The 26,994-nt window shown below is 48.8% G+C and overlaps 1 protein-coding gene across 2 annotated transcripts in view; it reads right to left on the bottom strand.

The window, feature by feature from the left end:
* LOC147109092 (acetyl-coenzyme A synthetase 2-like, mitochondrial) overlaps positions 1–26,994 on the bottom strand; it is an 83,924-nt gene that overhangs the window by 2,168 nt on the left and 54,762 nt on the right. The window contains exons 6-13 of one of the 2 annotated variants that reach the window (XM_086002699.1): positions 24,169–24,316; positions 15,051–15,188; positions 12,232–12,324; positions 7,195–7,307; positions 6,252–6,378; positions 3,521–3,648; positions 2,231–2,294; positions 1,479–1,600 (exon numbers count right to left, since the gene is read on the bottom strand). In XM_086002699.1, the coding sequence (XP_085858825.1) occupies positions 1,479–1,600; positions 2,231–2,294; positions 3,521–3,648; positions 6,252–6,378; positions 7,195–7,307; positions 12,232–12,324; positions 15,051–15,188; positions 24,169–24,316 (933 nt within the window). The remainder of the gene's footprint in view (positions 1–1,478; positions 1,601–2,230; positions 2,295–3,520; positions 3,649–6,251; positions 6,379–7,194; positions 7,308–12,231; positions 12,325–15,050; positions 15,189–24,168; positions 24,317–26,994) is intronic. The other variant, XM_086002700.1, reaches the window with a different exon arrangement.

Raw genomic sequence — 26,994 nt, 5'->3', positions numbered from 1 at the left:
GGTCCTGATACTCCAAGGTACAAAGCAGTGGAGCACCAATGCACGACTCCACCCTTCTTAGGCAGTCCCTTGGAACCGAGGATGATTGCTTCCACATTAAAAATGAGTTCACAGGTGACTGATGAGTCCAATGCGGGACCTACATCTCTGTCACAGGTGGGGCAGACGGTGGTTGAAGGGGCGGGTGGGTGGGGTGCTTGGATTGACGTGCGCTCCTTGTGCTGCCTGCGCTTGGCTTCCGCTCGCTCCCGGCGGAGAGACTCGAGGTGTTCGGCGCCTTCCCAGATGCTTCTCCTCCACTTTGTGCGGTCTTGGGCCAGATACTGAGCTCTTGTGGCGGAGCCACCAAGGGTCTCAGAACAATTGGTAATAATCCCTTTAACTACAGTGTCGTGCAACCGTGGACTGCACCTTTAAACTGTACTGTATTGTGTTTTCCTGCACTCCACGTGATGACATCATGACGCCGATCACATGACCACGAGTGGCGCGATGACGTCACGACGTCAGCTTCCAGAATCTTCCAGTAGTCGTCGAGTGCCCAGCAAGCTGTATAGACCTGTGTACCGTTTCTCCTGTAGTTTCCCTGTTAACTTCGTTGTTCATTAAAACCTGTTGATTTGATTCATCGAGTCGAATACCTTATTCAGATAGGAACCTCCATTCCTACACTCTAGCTATTATTGACATCCCATGCGTGTTGTACATGGACAGACCTCATGCACATTATAAATAATGATGCCACAAGAGCAGGTCAGAGGCTGGGTATTCTGTGGCGAGTGCCTCAATTCCTGACTCCCCAAAGCCTTTCCACCATCTACAAGGTACAAGCCAGGAGTGTGATGAAATACTCTCCACTTGCCTGGATGAGCGCAGCTCCAACAACAGTCAAGAAGCTCGACAGCATCAAAGACAAAGACAAAGCAGCCCGCTTGATTGGCACCCCATCGAGCACCTTAAACATTCACTCCCTCCACCACCGGCGCACCGTGGCTGCAGTGTGTACCATCCACAAGATGCACTGCAGCAACTCGCCAAGGCTTCTTCGGCAGCACTTCCCAAATCCATGACCTCTACCACCTAGAAAGACATGGGCAGCAGGCGCATGGGAACACCATCACCTCTAAGTTCCCCTCCAAATCACACATCATCCTGACTTGGAAATATATCGCCGATCCTTCATCATTGCTGGGTCAAAATCCTGGAACTCCCTCCCTAACAGCACTGTGGAAGTACCTTCACCAGATGGACTGCAGCGGTTCAAGAAGGCGGCTCACCACCACCTTCTCAAGGGTAACTAGCGATGGGCAATAAATGCTGGCCTAGCCAGCGATGCCCACATCCCATGAACGAATAATAAAAAGAGAGCTTGGATTAGAAACATTCCAGATGGTTTCTCTCAGGAGGCAACCCCAATCCAGTCCGCTTCATTCAGTGTACACTAGAACATTGGGATTCACACCAGACCAGCTCATTACCTGGATAAAATCGGGAGCAGCATACTTGGCGATCTTCTGGGATACAATGTCTTTGAGTTCCTTATTGATGATGTGCTCGGCAATGTCGATACCATCCTTTAGAACAATGAAGACATAGGACCCTGGGAAAAGAACCAAGAGTACTGACATCAACCAGACCCTATGAAGGCAAAATGACTTCCGTGTCAGACCTGGTCAGACCGCCCTCTCTATGCAATGGAGATAGCCCGATTTTTTGCTGGGGTTTGGGGAGAAATTTGTTTTATTTTCATCCATTAGAAAAATGAAGCTATTGTGGTATGAAATGGACCTGTAATCTCATTGTCTCTTTTTGTTAACGGTCTCCCGCATTGCGTTGAGGCCGATAGTCGCATGATTCTGTTGCCGTAGCCACTACGATTATTTGCTTATGCTCCGTGTCACAGACTTATAATATAGGCTGAAACATTCGCAACTAAACTGGATCCACTCCTGATTGAGAAAGGAGTGTCGGGATACGGGTTTGTGAGAGGGAAAAAGATGGTTGGATAGGTTGCTCAATACTGGGCTCAATGTTTTTCTTATTCCAACACTCATATTTTCTTCTCTCCTCTCCTGAGGGCAGTGACTCCCCCATGAATGCACAGTCCCTTGGGCTTCAGTGCGAGCCTTAATAGTAAGTGCCTGCGGTCACCACTCATTGCAGTTACTGACCCTGCATTGTATTTCACTGCACAGGCCAAAAAGCTCCTCCTTCTCGTTGCTGCTCTTACCTTCTCCTTTGATCTCATGGGCACATCCAATTGCCGCAGATTCAGCCACAGCTCGGTGTTGATTCTGAAAGTTCAAAGCAAACTTGGGGGTCAGTGATTTAATTCGACTGTCAGATTAAACGCTCATCTCCTCACAGACCGCTGGTTTAGGCAGCCTCAAACATGGATATACCATTCGGAGCCTGAACAGCGCCAGCACCGTCTAGGGTGAACAAATTTAGTATTCCTGGTCTGAAATGGTCGCAGGAGCCACAGTTCAATATTGAAATGAGACTTTTGCTCATTTCAGGCAGCCACCAGGGCCACCTACAAAAAGGCCCAAACCAATTTAGCAATGGCCCGAAAGCCGGTGCAGATTGGGAACAGGCCTCAGCCCTCCTAAATTGGTTATCAAAATGTCTATTCTCGGCCCCTAAAACGTGCCCAATGATGTTAAATTTAGGCCCTTCTGTTACGGAAAAGAGCAGGGAGCTTTGCTCTGGGTTTGGCCTGTGCTATATACAGGACCTGGGAGAATTTGGTATTAACAATGGGCCCCCAACATTGGGGCAGCTGTGCCATTTGTGAATATTGAAATCCTTTAATGAGAGATCCAGAGAATGTGAGTTCAAATCTCGCCATGGCAGTTTGAGAATTTGAATTTAGTTTAAAAAAAATTTTTAAATCTAAAAATAAAAAATTGGTATAATTAAAAGTATTTTTTAAATTATTCATTCAAAAGTACTTCACTGACTGTAAAGCGCTTTGAGACGTCCGGTGGTCGTGAAAGGCGCTATATAAATGCAAGGCTTTATTTTTTTTCTTTTATGGGTGTCACTGGCGAGGCCCAGCATTTATTGCCCATCCCTAATTGCCCTTGAGAAGGTGAAAGTGAGCCACCTTCTTGAACCGCTGCAGTCAGTGTGGTGAAGGTACTCCCACAGTGCTGTTAGGGAGGGAGTTCCAGGATTTTGAGTGACCGCGGATTGTCTTAAAAACCCAACTGGCTCGCTAATGTCCTTTAGGGAAGGAAACCTGCCATCCTTACACGGTCTGGTTTATATGTGACTCCAGTCCCACATCAATGTGGTTGACTCTTAACTACCCTCTGAAGCGGCCGAGCAAGCAAGTATCAAGTAGGCCCACCACCACCTTCTCGGGGCACCTAGGGATGGGCCATAAATGCCGGCCTCGATAGTGACACCCACGTCCCGAGAATGAATTTTTAAAATAAGCACAAAACAAAACAAAAATCGCCTGAGAATATAAATTTTAATGATAAGCTTCATCTCTGTATCTCCTTTCACTTACCACAGCGCCTTCGATCTCTGCTGTGCCCAGCCTGTGGCCGCTGATATTGATGACATCGTCCAGCCTGCCTGTGATCTGGTAATACCCCTCCTCAGATCTGTACGCTCCATCTCCTGTGAAAAAATAGTCTGCAAAAGACAAAAAAACTGCCTCAGAAATCATTTAGCGTTTCTTTAAATTTTAAAACTTATTTATTTTTATTTTTCTTCTCCCCTCCTCTCCTGAAGGCACTGCTTCCTGCTGGGGTTCAGTTCCACAGGTACCGGCTGCCCTCCGAGTACCTCACACAATCTCGTCACGTGGGAGCCTCAATAGTGATTGCGAAGCAGGCTCTTCAATTGAGGTCCGGCAACACCTCGATTTTAAAATTCTCATCTTTGTTTTCAAATCCCTTCACGGCCTCGCCCCCTCCCTATCTCTGTAAACTCCTACAGCCCTCCGAGATCTCTGCACTGTTACAATTCTGGCCTCTTGCGCATCCCCGATTTTAATCACTCCACCAATGGTGGCCGTGCCTTCAGCTGTCTGGGTCCTAAGCCCTGGAATTCCCTTCCTAAACCTCTCCGCCTCACTACCTCTCCCTCCTCCTTTAAGACGCCCCTTACAACCTACCTCTTTGACCTTTGGTCACCTGTCCTAAAATCTCTTTATGCCGATCGGTGTCAAATTTTTGTTTGATTACGTTCCTGTGAAGCACCTTGGGACATTTTACTACATTAAAGGCACTTTATAAATGCAAATTGTTGTTGTTGAGGAGGATACCACGGATAAGCACATTGTTGTCCTTAACCAGATATCCACAGGTATTCGCCTGGAATTCCTGCCGGGACTCTCTGACGGAAGATTGACTAAAGTCCAGCATTTTCGCCAATTCCCCCCGGGAGCTCCGCCAATCTCCCGCCAACGCTACAGCACGAGATTGGGAGAATCCCATGAAATTCGGGGATGTACTTTCCAGCAGGAGTCACTGGACAGGGTTCAGAGGTGGGAGCCCTGTCTGATTTCCACCCCCCCCCCACCCCCTTTCTTAGCTTCACTGGTGACCCCCCAGCTGAGACCAGCTAACGGAGCGCGTGTCAGGAATCAAACGGCCGGACAAATCAACTAGCGCACACAAATCAATGGTTCAAGTAGCCCACAGGGAACCCAGCTGAGCTGTAATTTGACATGATTCACTCGGGTACACTTCCTGGCCATCACAGTTTGGCACCTTTTAATCCCATTACATCAGAAACTTCAAGATTAGAACCGAATTTTAACCTGTTCAAAGGGATTTTGATTCCAAAACACAAACGGGCATAAGTGATATAAAAATACTTCCAACATTCTTTTAACGAGTGGTTAGGATTTGGAACGTGCTGCCTGAATGGGTGGTGGATACAGATTCAATAGTAGCCTTCAAAAGGGAATTGGATAAATACTTGAAGAAGAAAAAATTGCAGAGATATGGGGAAAGAGCGAGGGAGTGGGACTGACTGGATTGCTCTTCGAAAACGCCGGCGCAGAATCGATGGGCCGAATGGCCTCCTTCTGTCCTGTACTATTCTATGATTCTATGATTTGCAGTGCAAAGCCCACACCAGTATCTGCCCCGAGCAGCTCAACGTCAAAAATGTTCTAAACAGAATGTAATTCCTTCGCTTTTCGAATAAATCAGATGGGAGCCAGTCCACAAAAGGAGTGGAGACAGCCAGCCGGCCTCGAGCGGAAAATATTAACAACTTCAAATGACAGCTTTGCCTCATCAGGCGGGCTTGTCATCTTCCAGCTCGTCTAATATCCTCAACAGAAATAAAGTGCTCTGTCCAAATCCCACTCACAATCCAGTTCATCAGCCTCCAATGGTGGCTACCCCTGCACTGCCACGGAGAAGGATCAAGGAGGCCGCAGATCTGAGTAAATTATCAAGGAGCCAGTGTTTAGACATCAGGACGTTTGGTTGCCGCAGAAGATGTGAGTTTGTTTATTGACGTCGAATACCCTGTGCTGTTTCCTTCTGTCACTCCCCCTCCAGGCACCCCTGGACAACCATCTCCAGCAGCTAATGGATTGTCCACCAGCTCCCAAATACCAGCCAGCGCTGCGCTCAGTCCCGCTCTCTGTCACCACCTTGCTCTATTTTACTGATACTACTGGGTCATTGCTGCCCCCTCTCATTCCTTCTCTGTTCCCATTCTTCAATTCAAAGCAGACAAGCTTGACACAATTCACTAGCGGCTGAGCCCTGCTTCATGCTGAAGTTTATCATAGAATCATACAGCACAGAAGGAAGCCATCGTGCGTGTATCGGCTCTTTGAAAGAGCTATCCAATTAGTCCCACTCCCCTTGCTCTTTCCCCATAGACCTGCAAATTGTTCCTTTTCAGGTATATATCCATTTCCCCTTTGAAAGTTACTATTGAATCTGCTTCCATCGTCCTTTCAGGCAGTGCGTTCCAGATCACAACAACTCGCTGCGTAAACAAATTTCTGTTCATCTGCTGGTTCTTTTGCCAATTATCTTAACTCTGTGTCCTCTGGTTACCGACCCTGCCGCCACTGGAAACAGTTTCTCCCTATTTACTCTATCAAAACCTTTAATAATTTTGAACATCTCTATTAAATCTCCCTTGTACCGTCTCTGCTTTGAGGACAACAATCCCAGCTTCTCCAGTCTCTCCACACAACTGAAGTCCCTCATCCCTGGTACCATTCCAGTAAATCTTAACATCAACACAACACATCCACTTACTGGGGTAGGCTTTAAAATACGTGTTCACAAATCTGTCGTGGTCATTGTAGATAGTTCGAGCCATCCCAGGCCACGGCTGTGCGATGCAGAGAGACCCAGAGATGTTGTTCCCTGCTAATCTCCTACCCTGGAAAGGACACAGAGCGAAAGTCAATACAATTCTAGCAATAGTGCTCGCAGAACACGACGTGCAGTTGGCAGGTCTGAGTAATTCTCCCATGTCAAGAATGGGGGAGAGAAACTAGATGAGTACATGAGATAGAAAAGGGAATAGGGAATATGCTGAAAGACTGAGATGAGGTAGATGGAATGGGAGCGACTTGTCTGAGTATAAACAGCAGTACAGACTAGTATTTATATTTATTAATATTTATCCCTCAATCAACATAACAAAAAACAGATTATCTGGTCATCACATTGCTGTTTGTGGGAGCTTGCTGTACGCAAATTGGCTGCCGTGTTTCCTACATTACAACAGTGACTCCACTTCAAAAGTACTTCATTGGCTGTAAAGTGCTTTGAGACGTCCGTTGGTCGTGAAAGGCGCTGTAGAAATGGTAGTCTTTCTTTCTTGCTTTCTAGTGGGGAGTATAAACACCAGCACAGACTGGTTGGGACGAATGGCCTGTTTCTGTGCTGCATATTCCATGTAATGTAACCTGGAACCATTCGGCTCCACTGAGCATTGCCCTTAACCACTGGACCATGGGTGGAAGTGACTCGTTGTTTAGTGACTAATGGAAAACACCGCATTCTCAGGGCTGACCTACAGCAGCATCCCGCATATTCCCAATGAATCCTGGCCAGATCCGAACACATTAAATTCCCGCCGGCTCCTTCAGCTCAAAGTGCGAGGATTGTCTGGATTCTTACTGATCTCTACAGACAGATGGCAGAAGAAGCAAGGTGAATTAAAAGGAAAAAGTCGACATATTCCTGTTACCTGGTTGTCCATGAGGACAGGGTTTATTCCAAAGAAGGGCCTCATTGCCATGGCAGGGACAATCTCTGCATCTCTGCTGGCAGGGCGAGGGGCTATACAGATTCCACCGGTCTCTGAAAAACAGCACAAACTCTCCATGTCAGCAAACAGGTGCAGGGTTAATTTAAGCGGAGTGTGCAGGCAGACAAAGTGCCTGCGATGCTCTGAAACGATAAGAACTCTCTACACACATACACCATATCAGCAACAGGTTTCAGACAGGCTAGTTCTGTTTGCAAAGAAATTGTTTTAGCTCATCATTGACAACTCGCACATCCGCCCCCATCCTCCACCCAGATTCTTACAGGGTCCGAGGGTTTTACCAGCCTGCTCACTCTCATAAGCTGATCTCTTTAGCTCCTCAGCCTCAGCACTCTCGCCTCCGAGTCAGAAGACCGTGGGCTCAAGTCCCACTCCAGAGACTTGACCAGAAAGTCTAAGCTGACACTCCAGTCCCATACTGAGGGAATGTCGATCTGTCGGAAGTGCTTTTCGGATGAGATGTTAAACCGAGGCCCATCTGTCCTCTCAAGAGGACGTAAAAGATCCCACGGCACTATTTCGAAGAAGAGCTGGGGCGCTCTCTCCGGTGTCCTGGCCAATATTCATCCCTCAACCAACATCACTAAACACAGATTAACTGGTCATTATCACATTGCTGTTTGTGGGAGCTTGCTGTGTGCAAATTGACTGTGGCATTTCTTACATTACAACAATGATTACACTTCAAAAATACTTCATTGGCTGTGAAGCGCTTTGGGACGTCCTGAGATTGTGAAAGGCGCTATAGAAATGCAAGTCTGTCTTTTGTTAATCCTGATTCTTTACACAGCGGGCTCCTCCTCCTGTTCCCAGTTGGCCTTTTCTCCCTATTTCTCAGCCATCAAATCTCACCTATGCTCCCTACCACAACCCAGTCACTCCTGTTCCTCATTTCAGCCAGTGAGAGAGAGCGAGAAACAGGAACAGACTGAGGAGATGGGCTAGCACCAGTTCAGTTTCTTTACGAAGCTGTCCACCCTGGTTTGTTTAGACGGAACTCTCATGACTGTCGTTAGCTTTCCTGAAATTCCACGACTGATGGGTTTTCCTTAACTCTCCTTGAACTGGGTTCTCTCTGGGACGTGCTACCTTAATCGGCCCAGTCACACAACCACATGGTAATTAGTTGAGATGTTCATTAATAGGTTAATTACCCTCAGGATTTGAGCCTCTAATCTCGTTTAGCTTTGACAATCTGCTTCCTTTCACTTCTCTGTTTCTTGCTGATCCTGTGTCAGGAGAGGAATCTCGGCGCATCGCGCTTCCTGTCTTGTTATATTCAGCGCCAGGAGCCAGATACTCTCCATAGGTGCGCTGGGCTCAGCTGTGTAATACAGAGACGCGCAGGATTGGCAAAGACCCAGAAAGCAAGTGTGCGCGATTGGCTCTCTATATCGCGTTTGCTGAAACAGCAGGAGTGCAGCTAATTTACAGAACAAACGGGAAACTGTTCAACCTCCGTCGCCTCCAGTCCAGATCCAAGGTCATCCCATCCTCTGTCGTCGAATTACAGTATGCAGACGACGCTTGCGTCTGCACTCACTCGGAGGTCGAAATCCAAACCATCGTCAACACCTTCACCGAAGCATACGAGAGCATGGGCCTTACACTAAACATCCGTAAGACAAAGGTCCTCTACTAACCTGCCCCTGCCACACAGTACTGCCCCCCGATTATCAAAATCCACGACAAGGCCTTGGACAATGTGGACCACTTTCCATACCTCGGGAGCCTACTGTCAACAAGGGCAGATGTCGACGACGAAGTCCAACACCGCCTTCAGTGTACCAGTGCAGCCTTCGGTCGCCTGAGGAAGAGAGTGTTTGAAGACCAGGACCTCAAACACGGCACTAAGCTCATGGTCTACAGAGCAGCAGTGATACCTGTAGTGTATGTAACCTGTACCACCTTAAGAGGATACCTTAAGGGATGGACTACTTTTTGATGGCTCCTGTACATTGTAGTACCGGTGGTGACCACACCGGTATATATATAACCCTGTGGAGCAAAGTGTATTCCAGTTCAGCCCTGACCCTCAATTACTAAAGACCTGTTAATTATTTCTGTAGTCTGTGTCCAGTTATTCAGCATAACTACATTGGGAAACACAGACTCAACAGTGGCGACGAGTCTGATCTTACCTAGAGGCAGTTGCATCAAAGGAAGCTTCGCCTCTGAAACGGGCGTCAATCAAGGGCATCCACCCTCAACATCCTGCTGGGCACTGCATAGCACGGGAGGCAATCGGGAACCCGGGTTGGTTTCTGGCCACGAAGTCAAACATCAGTGAACATCCCTTCGACGACAGCGGCGGGTAAGCCCGATCGAACGGCACGGGGGGGAAGTCGGCCGAGTTGTCAGTAAGAGAAGGGGAGGGAAACGACGAAAAGGGCGGAGAACACGACCGCAGCCGGTGTCAGGGGCCGGACTGCAATCGAGACAGAGACGCGCAGCAGCCAGAAAAGCGTTTATGTCCACAAGGACCGCGGGAGCGGCGGGGAACAAGAGCAGCAGCGTAGGGGAAAATAAAGGACCGCTGGGAGGCGAGAACGGCAACAGCGCGGTAATCGCCATTTTGAGTCGGCGGGGGAAGAAGACAAGCATGGGAAAAGCCGCCATTTTGAAATAAAATAAAATAAAATAAAATAAAATAATAATCATATCTGAAGGAAAGGAAACTCAACAAGGATGCCAAAAACGGGTAACATCACTGCTTTTGATAGCGATGTGGAAGATTGGGCCACTTATGTGGAACGCGTCGAAGTTTACTGTACAACGAATGAGGTACCGGAGGATAAGAAAGCACTAACCCTATTAAACTCAATGGGTGCGAAGACGTACGGGTTATTAAGGAACCTTGTAACACCAGATAAACCAGTAGGAAAGAGTTTCGCGGATATTGTTACTATCCTGCAAGAGCATTTAAACCCCATGGCAACGTGTGCATATCGACTTTGCAGGTCCATTCATGGATTCCATGTTTTTGATAGCAGTAGACGCACATTCTAAATGGCCAGAAGTGATTAAGATGTCGACCACTACCTCTGAAAAGACGATCGCAGTTCTAAGAACCATATTCGCAAGGAATGGGTTGCCGGAACAAATATGTTGTAATGTAGGAAACGCGGCAGCCAATTTGCGCACAGCAAGCTCCCACAAACAGCAGTGCGATAATGACCAGATAATCTGTTTTAGTGATGCTGATTAAGGGATAAATATTGGCCCCAGGACACCGGGGAGAACTCCCCTGCACATTATATAGATTGTGGTTTATAGAGTGCTATACATTAGAAGTGTTCCAGTGATCCCTTCCGCAGACCCCGTGCAGTGTCTCTGGTGGGCTGTATTGAAGCTGTGTGACCACACTGTCGGAGGAGGCAGCCATTTGAGCTTGGTGCTTGAAGACATTGGAACAGGAGTAGGCCATTCAAGTCCTGCTCACCTCATCTTCCGATCCTGAGCACTAATTGTAAATGAGGAAGTCTTATCTTATGAATCACGATCCCCTACCTCCTGTATCCGGGATCCACTGTTGAATCTGCAGAGTAAAAATAGGTCTCATCCGTCACCAAAGCACTGACTGCAGTAAATGAAATGCTATCCTGCCTGTCTTCTTCGATATTGAAGGAGGAACCATTTTCCCCAATCACAGAATCCAACTGTTTCTAAAGTGATTCCCTGTTTTCCGCCTGTACTGTCGATTCCAGAGTCCATCCCATGTATTGGTTACTCTTTGTGTGAAGAACTTCCTGATATCAGCATTTTACTCGTTTCCCAGAATCAGAATCACTGCTGGTTTTCTTGGGAATGCCTGTAGCTCACCCATCAGCAGGGAGAGGGTTAATACAATTCACAGACATATTGAGCGCCTATTTTCCCAAACCGACTCAGGGTGTGAATTTAATCCATCGGAGAAAATATTTTCCAGTTAATTCGGGAGCCAGCGCTGTTCCCTGTACCAATGCATTCCTTAGACTGCCATTCTAATCAATCTAGCCACTCTTAAAGGGGCTCTGTCTTCACAAATATTTGGCAAAACTTTGGCTGCTCGCAGACGCACGACACAAAGTGGTAAGTCGTGCCGAATCACTCCTGTGGCTCAGTGGGTAGCGCCCTCGCCTCTGAGTCAGAACGTTGTGGGTTCAAGTCCCACTCCAGGGACTTGAGCACATAAAATCTAGGTTGACACTCCAGTGCAGTGCTGAGGGAGTGCTGCACTGTCGGAGGTGCCGTCTTTCGGATGAGATGAGATGTTAAACCGAGGCTCCGTCTGCTCTCTCAGGTGGACGTAAAAGATCCCATGGCGCTATTTCGAAGAAGAGCAGGAGAGTTATCCCTGGTGTCCTGGCCAATATTTATCCCTCAACCAACATAACAAAAACAGATGATCTGGTCATTATCACATTACTGTTTGTGGGAGCTTGCTGTGCGCAAATGGCTGCCGCGTTTCCTACATTACAACAGTGACTCCGCTTCAAAAAGCACTTAATTGGCTGTAAAGCTCTTTGAGACGTCCGGTGGTCAGGAAAGGCGCTATATAAATGCAAGTCTTTAAGTCTTTCTTTCAAAAAAAGTACTTCATTGGCTGAAGTGCTTTGGGACGTCCTGAGGTCGTGAAAGGCGTTATATAAATGCAAGTCTTTCTTTCATTAAAAATATAGGTTCCAGCAGTGCTTGATGCGATAGAATGCATAGCGCATGGGAGAGTCTGCCTCGGATTCTTGCTCCCGCCCTACAATGAAGTACCTGATCTTCACTCAGTATCTTCACCCAGCAACACAGCTGAGATCACGAGTAGAGGATCACTGGACTGGTGTATGTGAAACAGTTCTGATCCCCTTGACCTCCACCTCACCCCCGCCCCCCACCCCATGTTGCGAAAGAAAGATTTAAACACCATTTACACCGCTGCATGATAGTTATACTAACGGACCTACAGTAGCAGTACCCTCTTACCTGTCTGCCACCAGGTATCCACCACCGGACATCTTCCTTCCCCAACCACTTTGTAATACCAGTTCCAAGCCTCGGCGTTGATGGGTTCTCCAACTGAAAAGGCAAGGGTCAAACGGAATGAAAAAGTTAATTTAATTCTTTGGCAAATAAATATTTTGAAGGAGACCCTGAAACTAATAACTGAATTCTGGAACACCGTGGCTCCAGTCACAGAAGGAGGCCATTCAACCCATCGTGCCTGTGCCGGCTCTTTGAAAGACCTATCCAATTATTCCCACTCCCCTGCTCTTTCCCCATAGCCCTTTCCAAGTATATATCCATTTCCCTTTTAACCAGTCTTGGTGAGTACGCGGCAATGTCAAGCATAGACTTCAGTCAGTCGAGGTTTAGTTAGACTTACAGCAGCTGCTGCGAATAAATGTTGCAGAGTTTACCTCAGTTTGGTTTTATCACTTAGCAAAACCCCCTCCCAAGTGGCAAGGTGTGTGGGCAACTGTAGAATCAGCAAAGCTGCTCTGTGGATCACTATTAAAGAGCTTTAGACCTCTGCGCTGGTGTGTGGGGGGTGGTTGGGCAAGTCGGAGGACCTCCTCGTGGGTCTGCTCCTGGGCCTGGCCAAAGTTGGACGCGGCCCGTGGGGACGGTCGCTCTGCCTGCCTCTCTTCCGCAGCTTTGTCCGACCCTGGGTGGCCCTGGAGAGGGAGCACGCAGTGTCCGCCGGTATACTCGAGGCCTTCTGTGACCAGTGGGCACCGCAGGGACTGGAGGGCATAGTCAACACTGGAAACAAGATTATTTAATTTATTAAGTTTACTTTCTTTTGTACGATTTGGGTTTTATTAACTGTGCCCCTCTAGGAAGGGGCACTTTTGTTTGATTGTTTTGGGTTGTTGACACTCTTGAAGGGTTCAATTAAAAGAGTTAGACCTCTGCACTATGAAATACTCTGAAGGAGATGTAACGTTACAAGTCGGATGGTGCTACTCAGCCAACCTCAGCTACTGACTAGAGAACCAGAAGTTATGCTAAACCTTTATAAAACACTGGTTAGGCCTCAGCTGCAGGACTGCTATCCAATTCTGGACACTGCACTTTAGGAAGGATGTCAAGGCCTTGGAGAGGATGCAGAGGAGATTTACTAGAATGGTACCAGGGATGAGGGACTTCAGTTATGTGGAGATACTAAAAAAACTGGGGTTGTTCTTCATAGAGCAGAGAAGGTTAAGGGGAGATTTAATAGATGTTTTCAAAATTAGGAGGGGTTTTGATAGAGTAAATGAGGAGAAACTGTTTCCATTGACAGGAGGGTCGGTAACCAGAGGACACAGATTTAACATATTTGTCAAAAAAGCCAGGGGGAAATGAGAAGAATTTTTTTACACAGTGAGTTGTTATGATCTGGAATGCACTGCCTGAAAGGGTGGTGGAGGCAGCCAACACCGCCTTCAGTGTGCCAGTGCAGTCTTCGGTCGCCAGAGGAAGAGAGTGTTTGAAGACCAGGACCTCCAACCCAGCACCAAGCTCATGGTCTACAGAGCAGTAGTGATACCCGCCCTCCTGTATGCTTCAGAGACATGGACCATGTACAGCAGACATCTCAAAGCACTGAAGAGGTACCACCAATTATGCCTCCGCAAGATCCTGCAAACCCATTGGCAAGATAGGCGTACCAACGTCAGTGTTCTCGCTCAGGCCAACATCCCCAGCATCGAAGCTTTGACCACGCTCGATCAGCTCCGATGGGCGGGTCACATCATCCGCATGCCCGATATGAGACTCCCAAAGCAAGCGCTCTACTCGGAGCTCCGACACGGCAAGAGAGCCCCAGGTGGGCAGAGGAAACGCTTCAAGGGCACCCTCAAAGCCTCCTTGAAAAAGTGCAACATCCCCACCGACACTTGGGAATCTTGGCCCAAGACCGCACAAAGTGGAGGAGAAGCATCCGGGAAGGCGTCGAACACCTCGAGTATCTTCGCCGGGAGCAAGCGCAAGCCAAGCGCAAACAGCGCAAGGAGCGCACGTCAACCCAAGCACCCCACCCACCCGCCCCTTCAACCACCGTCTGCCCCACCTGTGACAGAGACTGTAGGTCCCGCATTGGACCCATCAGTCACCTGAGAACTAATTTTTACTGTGGAAGCAAGTCATCCTCGGTTCCGAGGGACTGCCTAAGAAGAAGAAGGCAGATTCAATAGTAACGTTCAGAAGGGAATTGGATATATACTTGAAAAGGAAAAAATCTGCAGGGCTATGGCAAAAGAGCAGGGGAGTGAGTTTAATTGGATAGCTCTTTCAAAGAGCCGGCACAGGCAAGTTGGGCCGAATGGCCTCCTTCTGTGCTGTACGATTCGATGATTCATTGATCTCTTGGGAACCAGCTTCCGTGTTATTCCCAGAAGCCGAGTGACAGGATCACAAGGACTCTCGCCATCAATCATGTCTGTAGCAGTGCCTGAGCGCACAGTCGTACTGACTCCGGGAGCGATTGGCGTTTTACCACTAATTCCAGTCAGACTACAGCAGAGATCAGTTCCCTCCTCCCCCTTTGCTTGATCTTCTGTCCCTCTGCCTATTGCCAGACTGACAGAGCTGGCTAGCAGTCTACCACCGGGCACCTCCTCTGGGGAGGCATGTGAGATCAGCCGGGCGTGTGTTGACTCGCCCTCTGGTCTTCCCTCTGACCCTGCAGGGAGCTGCCTTGGCCTCCCTCAGCACCGTCCCTGAGCAGGGAAACATTGAAGAGTGAAGCCTCTGATGGCCGATCGCGCGGTTCCGTCGCACAGCACACGCACACAATCACTGAAATGTTGCGTACTGACCTGAGCCTAGTGTTTTCAGCGAGGACCGGTCGTATAACTTCACCCACTTGTCTCCGTACTTCAGCAGGAGCCGGATTGCCGTCGGCGCCCCGTAGAACTGGTTAATCTTCAACCTTTCAACTGTCTCCCAGTAACGGCCTAAACACAGGGCAGAAAAACCGCAGTTTACCAAGTGATGACATCACGTTTAACCTCAGCGTGATTTTCTCCTGTTCGAAAGCCATTGACTCCTTTGCTGGGGGTCTGGTTCCATGGGCACCCTCCAGTACCTCATCCAAGTGACCATTCTTCATACGTGTGCCTTGACAGTGAGTGCTGCTAGGCTATTCGACCACAGGGGGATCACAGCTAAACCCAATTCCAGCCTCATCACATGGACTTCCAGCTCACTGGATAGAGATCTTTTCTATCTGCGATGTACTTTGGGAATGCATTTCTACATTGAAGGTGTCAGCCATGGCTCAGTTGGTAGCGCCCTCATCTCTGAGTCAGAAGGTTGTGGGTTCAAGTCCCACTGCAGAGACTTGTGCACAAAAATCTAGGCTGACACTCCCAGTGCAGTGCTGAGGGAGCGCTGCACTGTCGGAGGTGCCGTCTTTTGGATGAGATGTTAAACCGAGGCCCCGTCTGCTCTCTCAGGTGGACATAAAAGATCCCTTGGCACTATTTTGAAAAAAAGCAGGGGAGTTATCCCTCAATCAACATCACTAAAAAAACAGATTATCTGGTCATTATCACATTGCTGTTTGTGGGATCTTGCTGTGTGCAAGTTGGTTGCTGCGTTTCCTACATTACAACAGTGACTACACTTCAAAATAGTACTTCATTGGCTGTAAAGTGCTTTGGGACATCTGGTGGTGGTGAAAGGTGCTATAGAAATGCAAGTTGCTGTTGCTGTTGGATTGCGATCTGAGAGCAGGTAACCTGGCCCAAGGACGTTGAGGCTAAACACAGCGTCCCCTACTGCTGCCCCACCTCAGACCAAATAACTCAACACAGACCAGGAAATGAGCCTGAAGCCTTCCTTGTGGATGTGAGTCAGCTACTCCCCAGGCAAACTCGCCGAGCTGCGAAGAGCTCAATTTAAAGTTGTTTTTGGCACAGTCAGAGAGGCAAGTGTAATCGAAGGCAGCTGTCCCACAGAGCTAGTGACTGCTGGGAGCACTTGAAGAAATTGTACCGAGTACCAACAGATTCCCTCCAGCCTGACGCACGCTGTAGTAACTCTGCCCCAGCAAGTGATGGAACATAGGGATTGCTAGACGAAGAGAGACCAAGGTCTATCTAGCTCGCCTTCTACCATCCTGGCAGTCGCATGATACAACAATAATGGGGGTTATTGACTAATCTTAACAAGCAATCGCTATCATTTATCGCAGAATCACAGAATCACAGAAACCCCACAGTGCAGATAGAGGCCATTTCGGCCCATCGAGCCTGCACCGACACATATCCCACCCGATCCCCGTAACCCCTACACCAACACATATCCCACCCTATCCCCGTAACCCCACGTATTTAATCCCCCTAACACTAAGGGTCAATTTATCATAGCCAATCATCCTAACCCGCACATCTTTGGACTGTGGGAGGAAACCGGAGCACCCGGAGAAAACCCACGCAAACACGGGGAGAATGTGCAAACTCCACACAGACAGTCACCCGAGGCCGGATTCGAACCCGGGTCCCTGGCGCTGTGAGGCAACAGTGCTAACCACTATGCCACCGTGCTGCCTACAACAGACCCAGACATGAGGTGAGGAAAACCCCCAGTGGTGGAGAGCTTTGGAAAGCAGAGGTCCAAAGTCACCTGTTCCTCCCAAGCACGTTACACTCACCACACGCCATGTCTCAAGTTACTCATATACTGTATCCCCAACATGTTATTTTCTGAAAGAAATCGATCCAATTTGCATTGGGATGAATCAACACTAACTGCTTCCAGCTTCTCCCTAGGGAGTCCGTTCCATAGATTGACCGCTCACTCACTGAAATATTGGGGGCAATTTTAACCTAAATCGCCAGGAGGGAAACTCACTGGATCGGGTGCAACCCCGGTTTTACATCCCGCCCAATATAACTTTCCACTGACTTCAATGGAGGGTAAAATCAGGCGGGGAGTAAAACCAGCGTTGCACCCGATCCCGCCAGTTCCCCAACGGGTGGGTTAGGTATGGACCCCATTGTTTCCTTCAGATTAGTTTTGAATTTACCCCCCACCCCCTCAAGATCAGGCCGTGTCCTTTGGTTCTACTGTTGTGGGCAAGGTTGTTGTTGTTGTTTCGTATGGCAGGAAAAGCTTATAATGGGATGTCTAGTTTGGCGATCCATTCGATGGCCTCCTGAGATGCCGAGGGGAGAAATGAGGTGCCTCCAGCAGCGGATCTCAGTGGGCCTGTTGATGTGATGTGTTCCACGGTCTGGGACTCATGGCCACAGTCACACTTCGGGTCGTCCCTCGTCTTTCACTTGTGGAGCAGGCGGCCGCGTCGTCCGTGCCCTGTGTGGATTCGGTTGAGCGCGTCCACCGCCTTCGAGGGAGGTCGAAGCCAGGGACCTCTGCTGATGCCAACCTACACTTGGTCTCCCTGTGTGCGCTAGTTCACCGAGAACTTGCCAGCTGATGTCATCAAGAAAACAACCGAATGCCTGAAAGTGGCCTCCGGGCCTGAAAAACATGAAAGCATCGAACATGTGGACAAGGCGAAGTAGCATGCCATGGTCTGCATTATCTAATGGTTAACTCTGCGTTACACTTCTGCAATCAAGGGACTGAGCTCTAGGCAAAGGTGGAGTGGGGAGGCTCACTGAGCGCACCCATTTTTAGTTTTTGCAGGCTAGAGATCTCAGATTGAAAAGCATCAGTTGACAAGTCACACAAGGTCAGGGCGATATGACCCGTCGGCACCTGATGCAGATTGTAAGCCTCTGCAACAGTTTCTAATGAAGAGTTATTTTTCTACTATATATACAATTATTATATTATCAGTGATCGAACCTGGGGCCAGTGCCTAGCTGTTAGCTGACTAACCCCCCTATCACGTTCATCTGCTATTCCTCTGTGTTATTTTAACTAAAGTGTTATCTTGTGTTAAAATCAGTGGACAGAGGAATATCAGAATAATATCATCAGAGGTCATTCCCAGGCTCAAGAAAGGAACAGAGGCAAGAGTCAATAAACAAGCATATTATTCCCAGGCTCAAGAAAGGAACAGAGGCAAGAGTCAATAAACAAGCATATTATTTAGTTAAGCGATTACCACAATGTACATAACTCACTTACATGGTTCTTGGCCCAGCTAAGTGGGACTGTATTCTCTCATTCGAAGTAGAACACACAGCGAGAAATATTTACGTAAATTTAAAAAAAAATCTGGTCCAACATGCTGGAGAAGGCACCAAACAAATTGTCAAAAGTCGGCATTTTCTGGGGGAGCACACATCCTTATAAAATAATAAATCCCACGGGTGATGTGCGGTGTTTCCACTGTCTGAGAAAGAAGCAGTGTGTGTGACGCTCCACCGCTGGTATTCTGAGCGTCGAGATGCAGCTGCAGCAGGCCCTGTGCGCTGATATGAACTTGGTTTCTGGTCCGTTGCAGTGCTGCATCAGTTACTATACTGACAGACCAGTCATCTACCTCTCTCTTATATCAATGCTTAGGGGGTCTGGTTAGGATCTGTCAGAGTGATTGGATAGAGTAGAACTTTTTCTTACACTAACACTAACAGAGTCAAGGGATATGGGGACAGGGCGGAAAAGTGGAGTTGAGGTAGAAGATCAGCCATGATCTTAGTGATCATGGCTCAAATGGCCGCATGGCCTACTCCTGCTCCTATTTCTTATGTTCTTAAGTTCTAACTTCATCCCCTCTCGCTGGGTTGGATCAGATTCCTGGACTCAGGTACGAGCTGTTTTGAGACTCCCGCAGAATGGTTACCATGGCAGCAGGAGGGAGGGGGAGGGGTGGATTCTGAATATGTCATGGAACCCTTGCACCCCTCCCCCCACTCCCCCCCCCCCCCCACAGGTAGGGACTCCCTCCCTGCCAGGCCACACTGGTGATGTCAATTATGGTGAAGCTTCGAGCCGCAGCGAGCTCTCGCGAAGGCTCATTTCCCAGTTTGCGGCCTGGATCTTTGCAACGGAACCACTCCAGTGGGAGTATTGCCTGGAACAGCTGAACAAAGAGGGGGCCACTACAACAATGAGATTGGTGGGGGTTTTTAAAAGTTGAAGAAATTCACAATAAGAGTATGAATTTGTTCTGTAAACACGAAGTATTTCCTGAAACACGAAGTATTCCCCTGCACTTCCCTCCCTCTTTAAGGAATAACTCCTCACTCGACGAACACGCGCTCTGATTTGACCCAAAATCACTGTCTACATTCACACTATTTTAACAGGTTGGACGATGTTATAGTGGTTAGCACTGTTGTATAGTGGTTAGCACTGTTGCCTCACAGCGCCAGGGACCCGGGTTCAAATCTGGCCTCGGGTGACTGTCTGTGTGGAGTTTGCACATTCTCCCCGTGTTTGCGTGGGTTTCCTCCGGGTGCTCCGGTTTCCTCCCACAGTCCAAAGATGTGCAGGTTAGGTTGATTGGCCATGATAAAAATTGACCCTTAGTGTTAGGGGGGATTAAATACGTAGGGTTACAGGGTTACGGGGATAGGGCTTGGGTGGGATGGCTGTCGGTGTAGGGACCGGGTGCTAGGGTTTGGATGATCAGCCATGATCTCGTTGAATGGCGGAGCAGGCTCGAAGGGCCGAATGGCCTACTCCTGCTCCTATCTTCTATGTTTCTATGATGTTCCTTCATCCCACTCCCACCTGGTGAAAATAGATTTAACTTCCTTAAACTCGCATCTGAAACTGGGAATCATCTTTATTGTTCTTCTCTGAAACGTTATCTCTCCAACTTCTCTCAAGTACAGTCTTGCTAATGCTTTACAGAGGAGAAGAGTGGGGGAAAACCCAACAGCCAGTTTCTCCAGTGTAGTAGCACGGTCCATTTAAGGGAAAAAAGGAGCCCTTTTTGGCCTAATCTCTATGTAAGTATTACAATGGAGACCTCACGTAGCAGGTTAAAGGCTGTCATGCACCATTTCCAAATCTGTTAATCAGTAATCAGATCAATTCTTTACTGATTACAATCAATTCCAAAGTACTAAGCCCTGGGGCCTGGACATGCCTCACTCTGAAATTTCAGTTGGTGAGATATGTCGATATGAGAAAAGGCAAGGGTGAGAAAGGCCATTCGGCCCATCAAAGCAAGTACCCTAAAATCTCCCCTTGCAGCATCCATGTGTACTTTTGATTGACCCAAATGTTTTTTGCCTCCATTACTGCAAACGCCTAACACGCTTCGAGCAGAGTATCTATTCTGCAACTCCGACGGGAGACCCGGGGAACCTTACAGAATTCCACTCCCTCTAATTTCCTTTTCGCCAATTACTATTTATATCCTTTGGTGTCAGCCATGTCACAGTGGGTAGCACACTCGCCTCTGAGTCAGAAGGTTGTGGGTTCAAGTCCCCACTCCAGGGACTTGAGCACATAAATCTTGGCTAACACTCCCAGTGCAGTGCTGAGGGAGTGCTGCACTGTCGGAGGTGCCGTCTTTCGGATGAGATGTTAAACCGAGGCCCCGTCTGCCCTGTCAGGTGGACGTAAAAGATCCCACGGCACTGTTTCAAAGAAGAGCAGCGGAGTTCTCCCCGGTGTCCTGGCCAATATTTATCCCTCAATCAACATCACTAAAAAACAGATTATCTGGTCATTATCACATTGCTGTTTGTGGGACCTTGCTGTGCGCAAATTGGCTGCCGCGTCTCCCATATTACAACAAGTACTTCATTGGCTGTAAAGCGCTTTGAGGCATTCGGTGGTCGTGAAAGGCGCTTTATAAATGCAAGTCTTTTTTACTCTTCTGACTTACTGTGAAGTCATAATCTGGTTTTCCCTCATCTGGTACATTAATAATATTTTATAAGCATTCCTTATTTTTTCCAGTAACAGCTCCGCCCTCCCTCAGCTTTACAATACATTTTACATGGGCCCCTTTTCAAAGGGAAGAGAATCTAATGAATTACCTCATAACCTTATCAGACGGAGACCGAGACGACTATAACCAGGATAGGCATCTTACTGTATCAACAAGCTCGAGGAACAGCACCTCATCTTCCGATTAGGCACTTTACAGCCTTCCGGACTCAATATCGAGTTCAACAATTTCAGATCCTAACCTCGGCCCCTATTATATTTTTATATATTTTTCATCCACACTTTTGGTTTGTGCCTTTTCCTTTTTTTTCTCTCCCACACGGCAGCTGTCTCTCACTCTGCCAGCGCATTTCACACTTCATCTAGAGCCATCCTTTGTCTCTTTACCTGTCCTATTACCATCTCGTCTCACCTTGAATATCTCTTAATGTCTCTTCACCTCCCAGACCTTCCCTTTTGTTCTTTCATCCCCTCCCCCATTTCCCAGCCCCCAAACTTGCTTTTTCATCCGTTTCATTTCCTGCTTTTTTCTCAGTTCTGACGAAGGGTTTCGACCTGAACCGTTGACTCTGTTTCTCTCTCCACGGATGTTGCTGAGTTTTTCCAGCGTTTTCTGTTGTTATTACTGTATCAGTTGCTAGGCGTACATAGCTCTGGGCTGCAGTTAGACAGCAGCCATTGATCTGAGGCTGGTATCCATTGGCTGCAATGCTCAGTTGTTAAGCCCTGGTTATGTTGCTGGCCAGCATCAGTCTGTGTGCCTTGACTGCTGTGCACAGCTCTGCTTCCATCCCCACTGCCTGCCCCCTTGCCCCCCGCTTCCCAGCAGCTCATGTTTAATGTTGGGAAAGTGCGGGCAAGAGCAACTCGCTTTGTCCTAACAGCCAAAAGGTTCTGTACAATGTTTTAAAAATTCCAACATAGCCACCGAGGTACTTTTAATACTGTAGACAGTGTGAACTCCAAGCGATGAGATAGCTCCCCAAAGAGGTCTCACACCACTTGGGTTCAGTGCTCTCGATCTCGGCTTGACTCTCAAGTTATACGGACACTTTTCACATTGATCCTCTTTTAAAAATTCATTCTAGGGATGTGGGCATCGCTGGCAAGGCTGGCACTTATTGCCCATCCCTCGTTGCCCTGAGAAAGAGCTGGTGGGCTGCCTTCTTCTTCAACCACTGCAGCAGTTTGACACAACTGACCCTAGGAAGGACAGAGGATCAGAGGAACATAGATCCCTGAAGGCAGCAGGACAGGTAGATAAGGTGGTTAAAAAGGCATATGGGATACTTGCCTTCATTAGCCGAGGCATAGAATATAAGAGCAGGGAGGTTATGATGGAGCTGTACAAAACGCTAGTTAGGCCACAGCTGGAATACTGTGTGCAGTTCTGGTCACCACACTATAGGAAGGATGTGATTGCATTGGAGAGGGTGCAGAGGAGATTCACCAGGGTGTTACCTGGCCTGGAGCGCTTCAGCTATGAAGAGAGACTGGACAGGCTGGGGTTGTTTTCCTTAGAGCAGAGAAGGCTGAGGGAGGGCCTGGTTGAGGTGTACAAAATTATGAGGGGCATAGATAGGGTAGATAGAAAGGAACGTTTCCCCTTAGTAGAGGGGTCAATAACCAGGGGGCATAGTTTCAAGGTAAGGGGCAGGAGGTTTAGAGGGGATTTGAGGAAGAACTTTTTCACCCAGAGGGTGGTTGGAATCTGGAACTCACTGCCTGAAAGGGTGGTAGAGGCAGGAACCCTCACAACATTCAAGAAGCATTTAGATGAGCACTTGAAACGCCATAGCATACAAGGCTACGGACCAAGTGCTGGAAAATGGGATTAGATTGGACAGGGCTTGATGGCCGGCGCGGACACGATGGGCCGAAGGGCCTCTTTCCGTGCTGTATAACTCTATGGGCTAGATTTTCAGTATAGACAGTTTTGGGGCGCTAAGCTTAGTGCCCGCCCGAAGTTATCGCCCGCCCCAAAGTAGCGCCCCGTTGCCGGAAATTCAGTGGCTTCGCCCTAAGAGCTTGGTGGAGCGCTAAAAGAGGCGTTCCACTAGTATCTTTAGGCGCTAAGCCGGCGGTGGAGAGCGCAACACCCGAGCTCGGGCGCAGCGCACGGCAGACACTCTGGTGCCAGTGAGCTCTTAAAGGGGAAGGGTGCATGTATTGTTTTCAAATGCAAGGGGGGGGGGGGGGGAGAGGAGGAGGAGGAGGAGGAGGAGGAGGAGGATGAGGATGAGGATGAGGAGGAGGAGGAGGAGGAGGAGGAGGAGGAGGAGGAGGAGGAGGAGGAGGAGGAGGAGGAGGAGGAGGAGGAGGAATTGGTACCCGGAAACATAAATAGACCGTTCAGAACAACACACAGCTTACTTCCACACAACACATGCAGAGTGCCTTTTGTACGAGTGCCCTTTAATTTGCGCTCCCCAGGGTGTGTTGCGTTCCATTTTACAAACGCTCTGGACGCCAGGCGCACAATGGGGCGGTCCGACTGAAGTTTGGATTCGGGGCGGCCAAAGGGCGTTGCACGAGGATGTGACGTCATTTTCTGCGCGCGCATCCGGGCGGCCGCTAAACTTTGCGCCGGCGCTAACGGGCAACTTAATTTGGGGCGGGGCGCAAACTGCGCTGCGCCCAGGCGCTACACACATAGCGCCCGAAAATCACTTCTCTTAAGGCGCTAACTGCTGGCGCAAGCAACTGAAAATCTAGCCCTATGACTTTATGACCTTCTAGGCCACTCCAGAGGGCAGTTAAGAGTCAACCACGTTGACGTGGGACTGGGGTCACACATAGCCTAGACCGGGTACGGACGACAGGCTTCCTTCCCTAAAAGAACAGTCGTGAACCAGTTGGGTTTTTATGACAATCCGAAAGCTTCCTGGTCATCATTACTGACACCAGCTTTTTATTTCCAGATTTTTAAAAACAGATTTCGAATTCTCAAAACGCCACAGTGGGATTTGAACTCGGTGTGCTCTGGATTATTAGTCCAGTAACAGAGCCATTGCATTACCGAACCCTCGAAATGGGAGGAGGGTGCTGAGCACTTTGAGACATCTATATATGAGGGCGCGATAGAGATGAGTAAGCTCTTGTTGTCATTACCTGGGTTGGGGTAGACAGGGGTGCTCTCAAACAGCACTGTGGTTCCTCCATTGCACAGAGGCCCATACACCACGTAGCTGTGCCCAGTTATCCAACCAATGTCCGCGACACAGCCAAACACATCGCCATCGTGGTAATCGAACACATACTGGAGGGAGAGAAAGGCAAAGATAAGGTCACGTTGTAATCACAGATCACTGCACAGTAATCATAGGCAGCTTCCGATAGTCAAATTTTGGTGACATCCACTGACCAATTCCCAGATTTTAAAACGATCCTAATCAGGTTTATATTTTGGATTGATTTTGCCCCTTAGAACAAGAACTGTTTTGCCGACCCATGAGGTTTCCCCAAACTCTTGTAGTTTTGAGAAACTGACAGGATTTGGTTGAGTGCACACCTCTCACAAGCACCTGGAGACACTCCATACTGCTTTCATCTCCTTGGAGATGTACCATCAAAAATATGTACTGTATATATATTCGAAAAGGAAAAATCAGTGGGCCTACGGGGAAAGCAGGGGAGTGGAACTAATTGGATAGCTCTTTCAAAGAGCCGGCACAGGATCAATGGGCCGAATGGCTTCCTTCTGTGCTGTATGATTCTATGGGGGAAAAATTCAGTTGGTTTGCGCCTCCCGTTAGCGCCTTAAGAGGGCGCTAATGGGGCGCAAAGCAGCCAGCGCCCGGGCGTGGCGATATCTGCGCCTCTCGCAGAATTGACCGGACATTTTGCGGGGGCGTTAAACAATACCGCCCGATCTCCTGCGCACGCAGATTTTGACGTCATTCGAGCGTGCAATGCCCCTATGATGCCCCGGAATGGAAATTGAGTGGCGCCCCCCTCCTTTCCGCCTGGCGCAACCAACGACAGGTAGACTGGAACGCTTCCCAGTCGCTGTGGGGCTGGGGGGGGGGTGCTATTTAAAGGGGGCCTCCTCCTGGCTTTTTGTGTGGTAGACATTTTTGCACCACTCATTCTGAGAGAGAGAGAGACTTTGAGAGAGAGAAAGAGAGACTTCTGCATTGAGTCAATGCTGTTTGAAGTAATTTTGGCTTCTGACCATAACTTTGCAGGTACTTTGATTGCCAAGAGACTATGGGGGCTGCACTAATTGGGGACGTTGTCCTGCGCCACCAGATTCGGAGGGCAAAGAGACACATAGTGAGAGTGGCAATCATGGCCAGATGGAGGAGGGCCAACAGGCCTCTGTACAGGAGACCTTACCCTCCCAGGGTATTTCGCCAACAATTCTCATACATTAATATGTCTGAGGAGCAGTGTTTGCAAAGGCTGCGCTTCAGCAAGGAGGTGGTCACTGAGCTCTGCCATCTGCTGCAGCCAGATCTGCAGCCTCAACTGAGGAGCAGGACGTCTCTGTCGGTGGCAGTGAAGATAACAGTGGCTCTCAACTTTTATGCCACCGGCTCATTTCAATCAGCTACTGGGGACATCGCCAATATCTTCCAGTTCGCGGTGCATTGCTGCATCCGTCAGGTCACAAATGCCCTCTATAAAAGGAGATGAGAGTACATCTCTTTCCCCATGGCCCCGGACAAGCCGCATGAACGCGCTATGGGCTTTACGAGGATAGCGGGCTTCCCCTTGGTGCAGGGCGCCATTGACTGCACGCATGTGGCTTTGCGGGCACCGCAAGAGAATGCCGAGGATTTCCACAACCGAAAGGGCTTCCATTCCTTAAACGTTCAGTTGGTCTGTGACCACAGACAGCTGATACTCACTGTCAATCCCCACTTTCCTGGCAGCAGCCACGATGCATACATCCTACGCCAGACTGTGGCAGAACTTTTCCAGGCTCCGCATCACCCAGGTGGTTGGCTTCTCGGAGACAAGGGATATCCACTGTGCACCTGGCTGATGACACCGCTCCTTACGCCCAACACCCCCGCTGAGCTGCGGTACAACGAGAGCCATCAAGCTACCAGGAACATCATTGAGCACACAATCAGCGTGCTCAAGCAATGGTTCCGCTGTCTGGACCATTCTGGAGGAGCCCTGCAGTACTCGCCTGAGCGAGTCTCACACTTCGTTGTTGTGTGCTGCATGCTGCATAGCCTGGCAATCCTCAGGGCCCAGCCAATGCCACCAGGTCTTGGAGCACCACCAGAGGAGGAGAAGGAAGAGGATGAGGAAGAGGAAGAGGATGATCATCAGCATCACCAAGGCGGGAGGGAGGCCCACAATGTAGAAACTGGAAGGGCCGTCCGTCAATGGCTGATAGCAAGCTGCTTCTAAGCCCCTGCTGAGGAAATGGCTTCTGACATTGAGAACAACATGAATGAAACCATCCTGCAAACCCTAAGCCGGCCAAGGCAGCAATGATTGCAAAGACCAAACATGTACATTTTGAATACAAAAACGTATTTATTTTACAAACTCTGTGTGTGTCATTTCCTCATGACAAACTAATAGAAAGAAACACAAAAAAACAGTCATTAACATAACTGGTTCTCACAACCTGGAGATAATGTCCAAAACACTAAACAAAAGTTTGACCACGAACCTCGGCCTTTAATAAAAAAATGGCCAATATTTTGTCACACCACCTACTTTTTGCATTTCGAGGGGGATCTCCTTCCCTTGCGCACTTCCCCCCTTCCCACCCTACTGCTCCTCCGTAATGGAGCCCCAGTGGCTGCAGCAAGGCTGGTGGAAGGCTGCTGATTGTCAGAACCTGAGACTGCAGATGCCCTTGAAGGACGGCCTGGACCGGCTCTGGGCCTGGAGGGCCCGGCTGCTGACTGCACCAACTCTACATGGGCGGCAGCAGTCTGTCCTACAGGCGGTGGCAAGTGCAGTGGAGAA

This window comes from Somniosus microcephalus, chromosome 12, assembly GCF_052327205.1.
Source record: "Somniosus microcephalus isolate GS21.2 chromosome 12, FLI_Smic_1.0, whole genome shotgun sequence".
Classification (NCBI taxonomy): Eukaryota; Metazoa; Chordata; class Chondrichthyes; order Squaliformes; family Somniosidae; genus Somniosus; species Somniosus microcephalus.
This window is presented reverse-complemented; position numbering and strand designations above follow the sequence as displayed.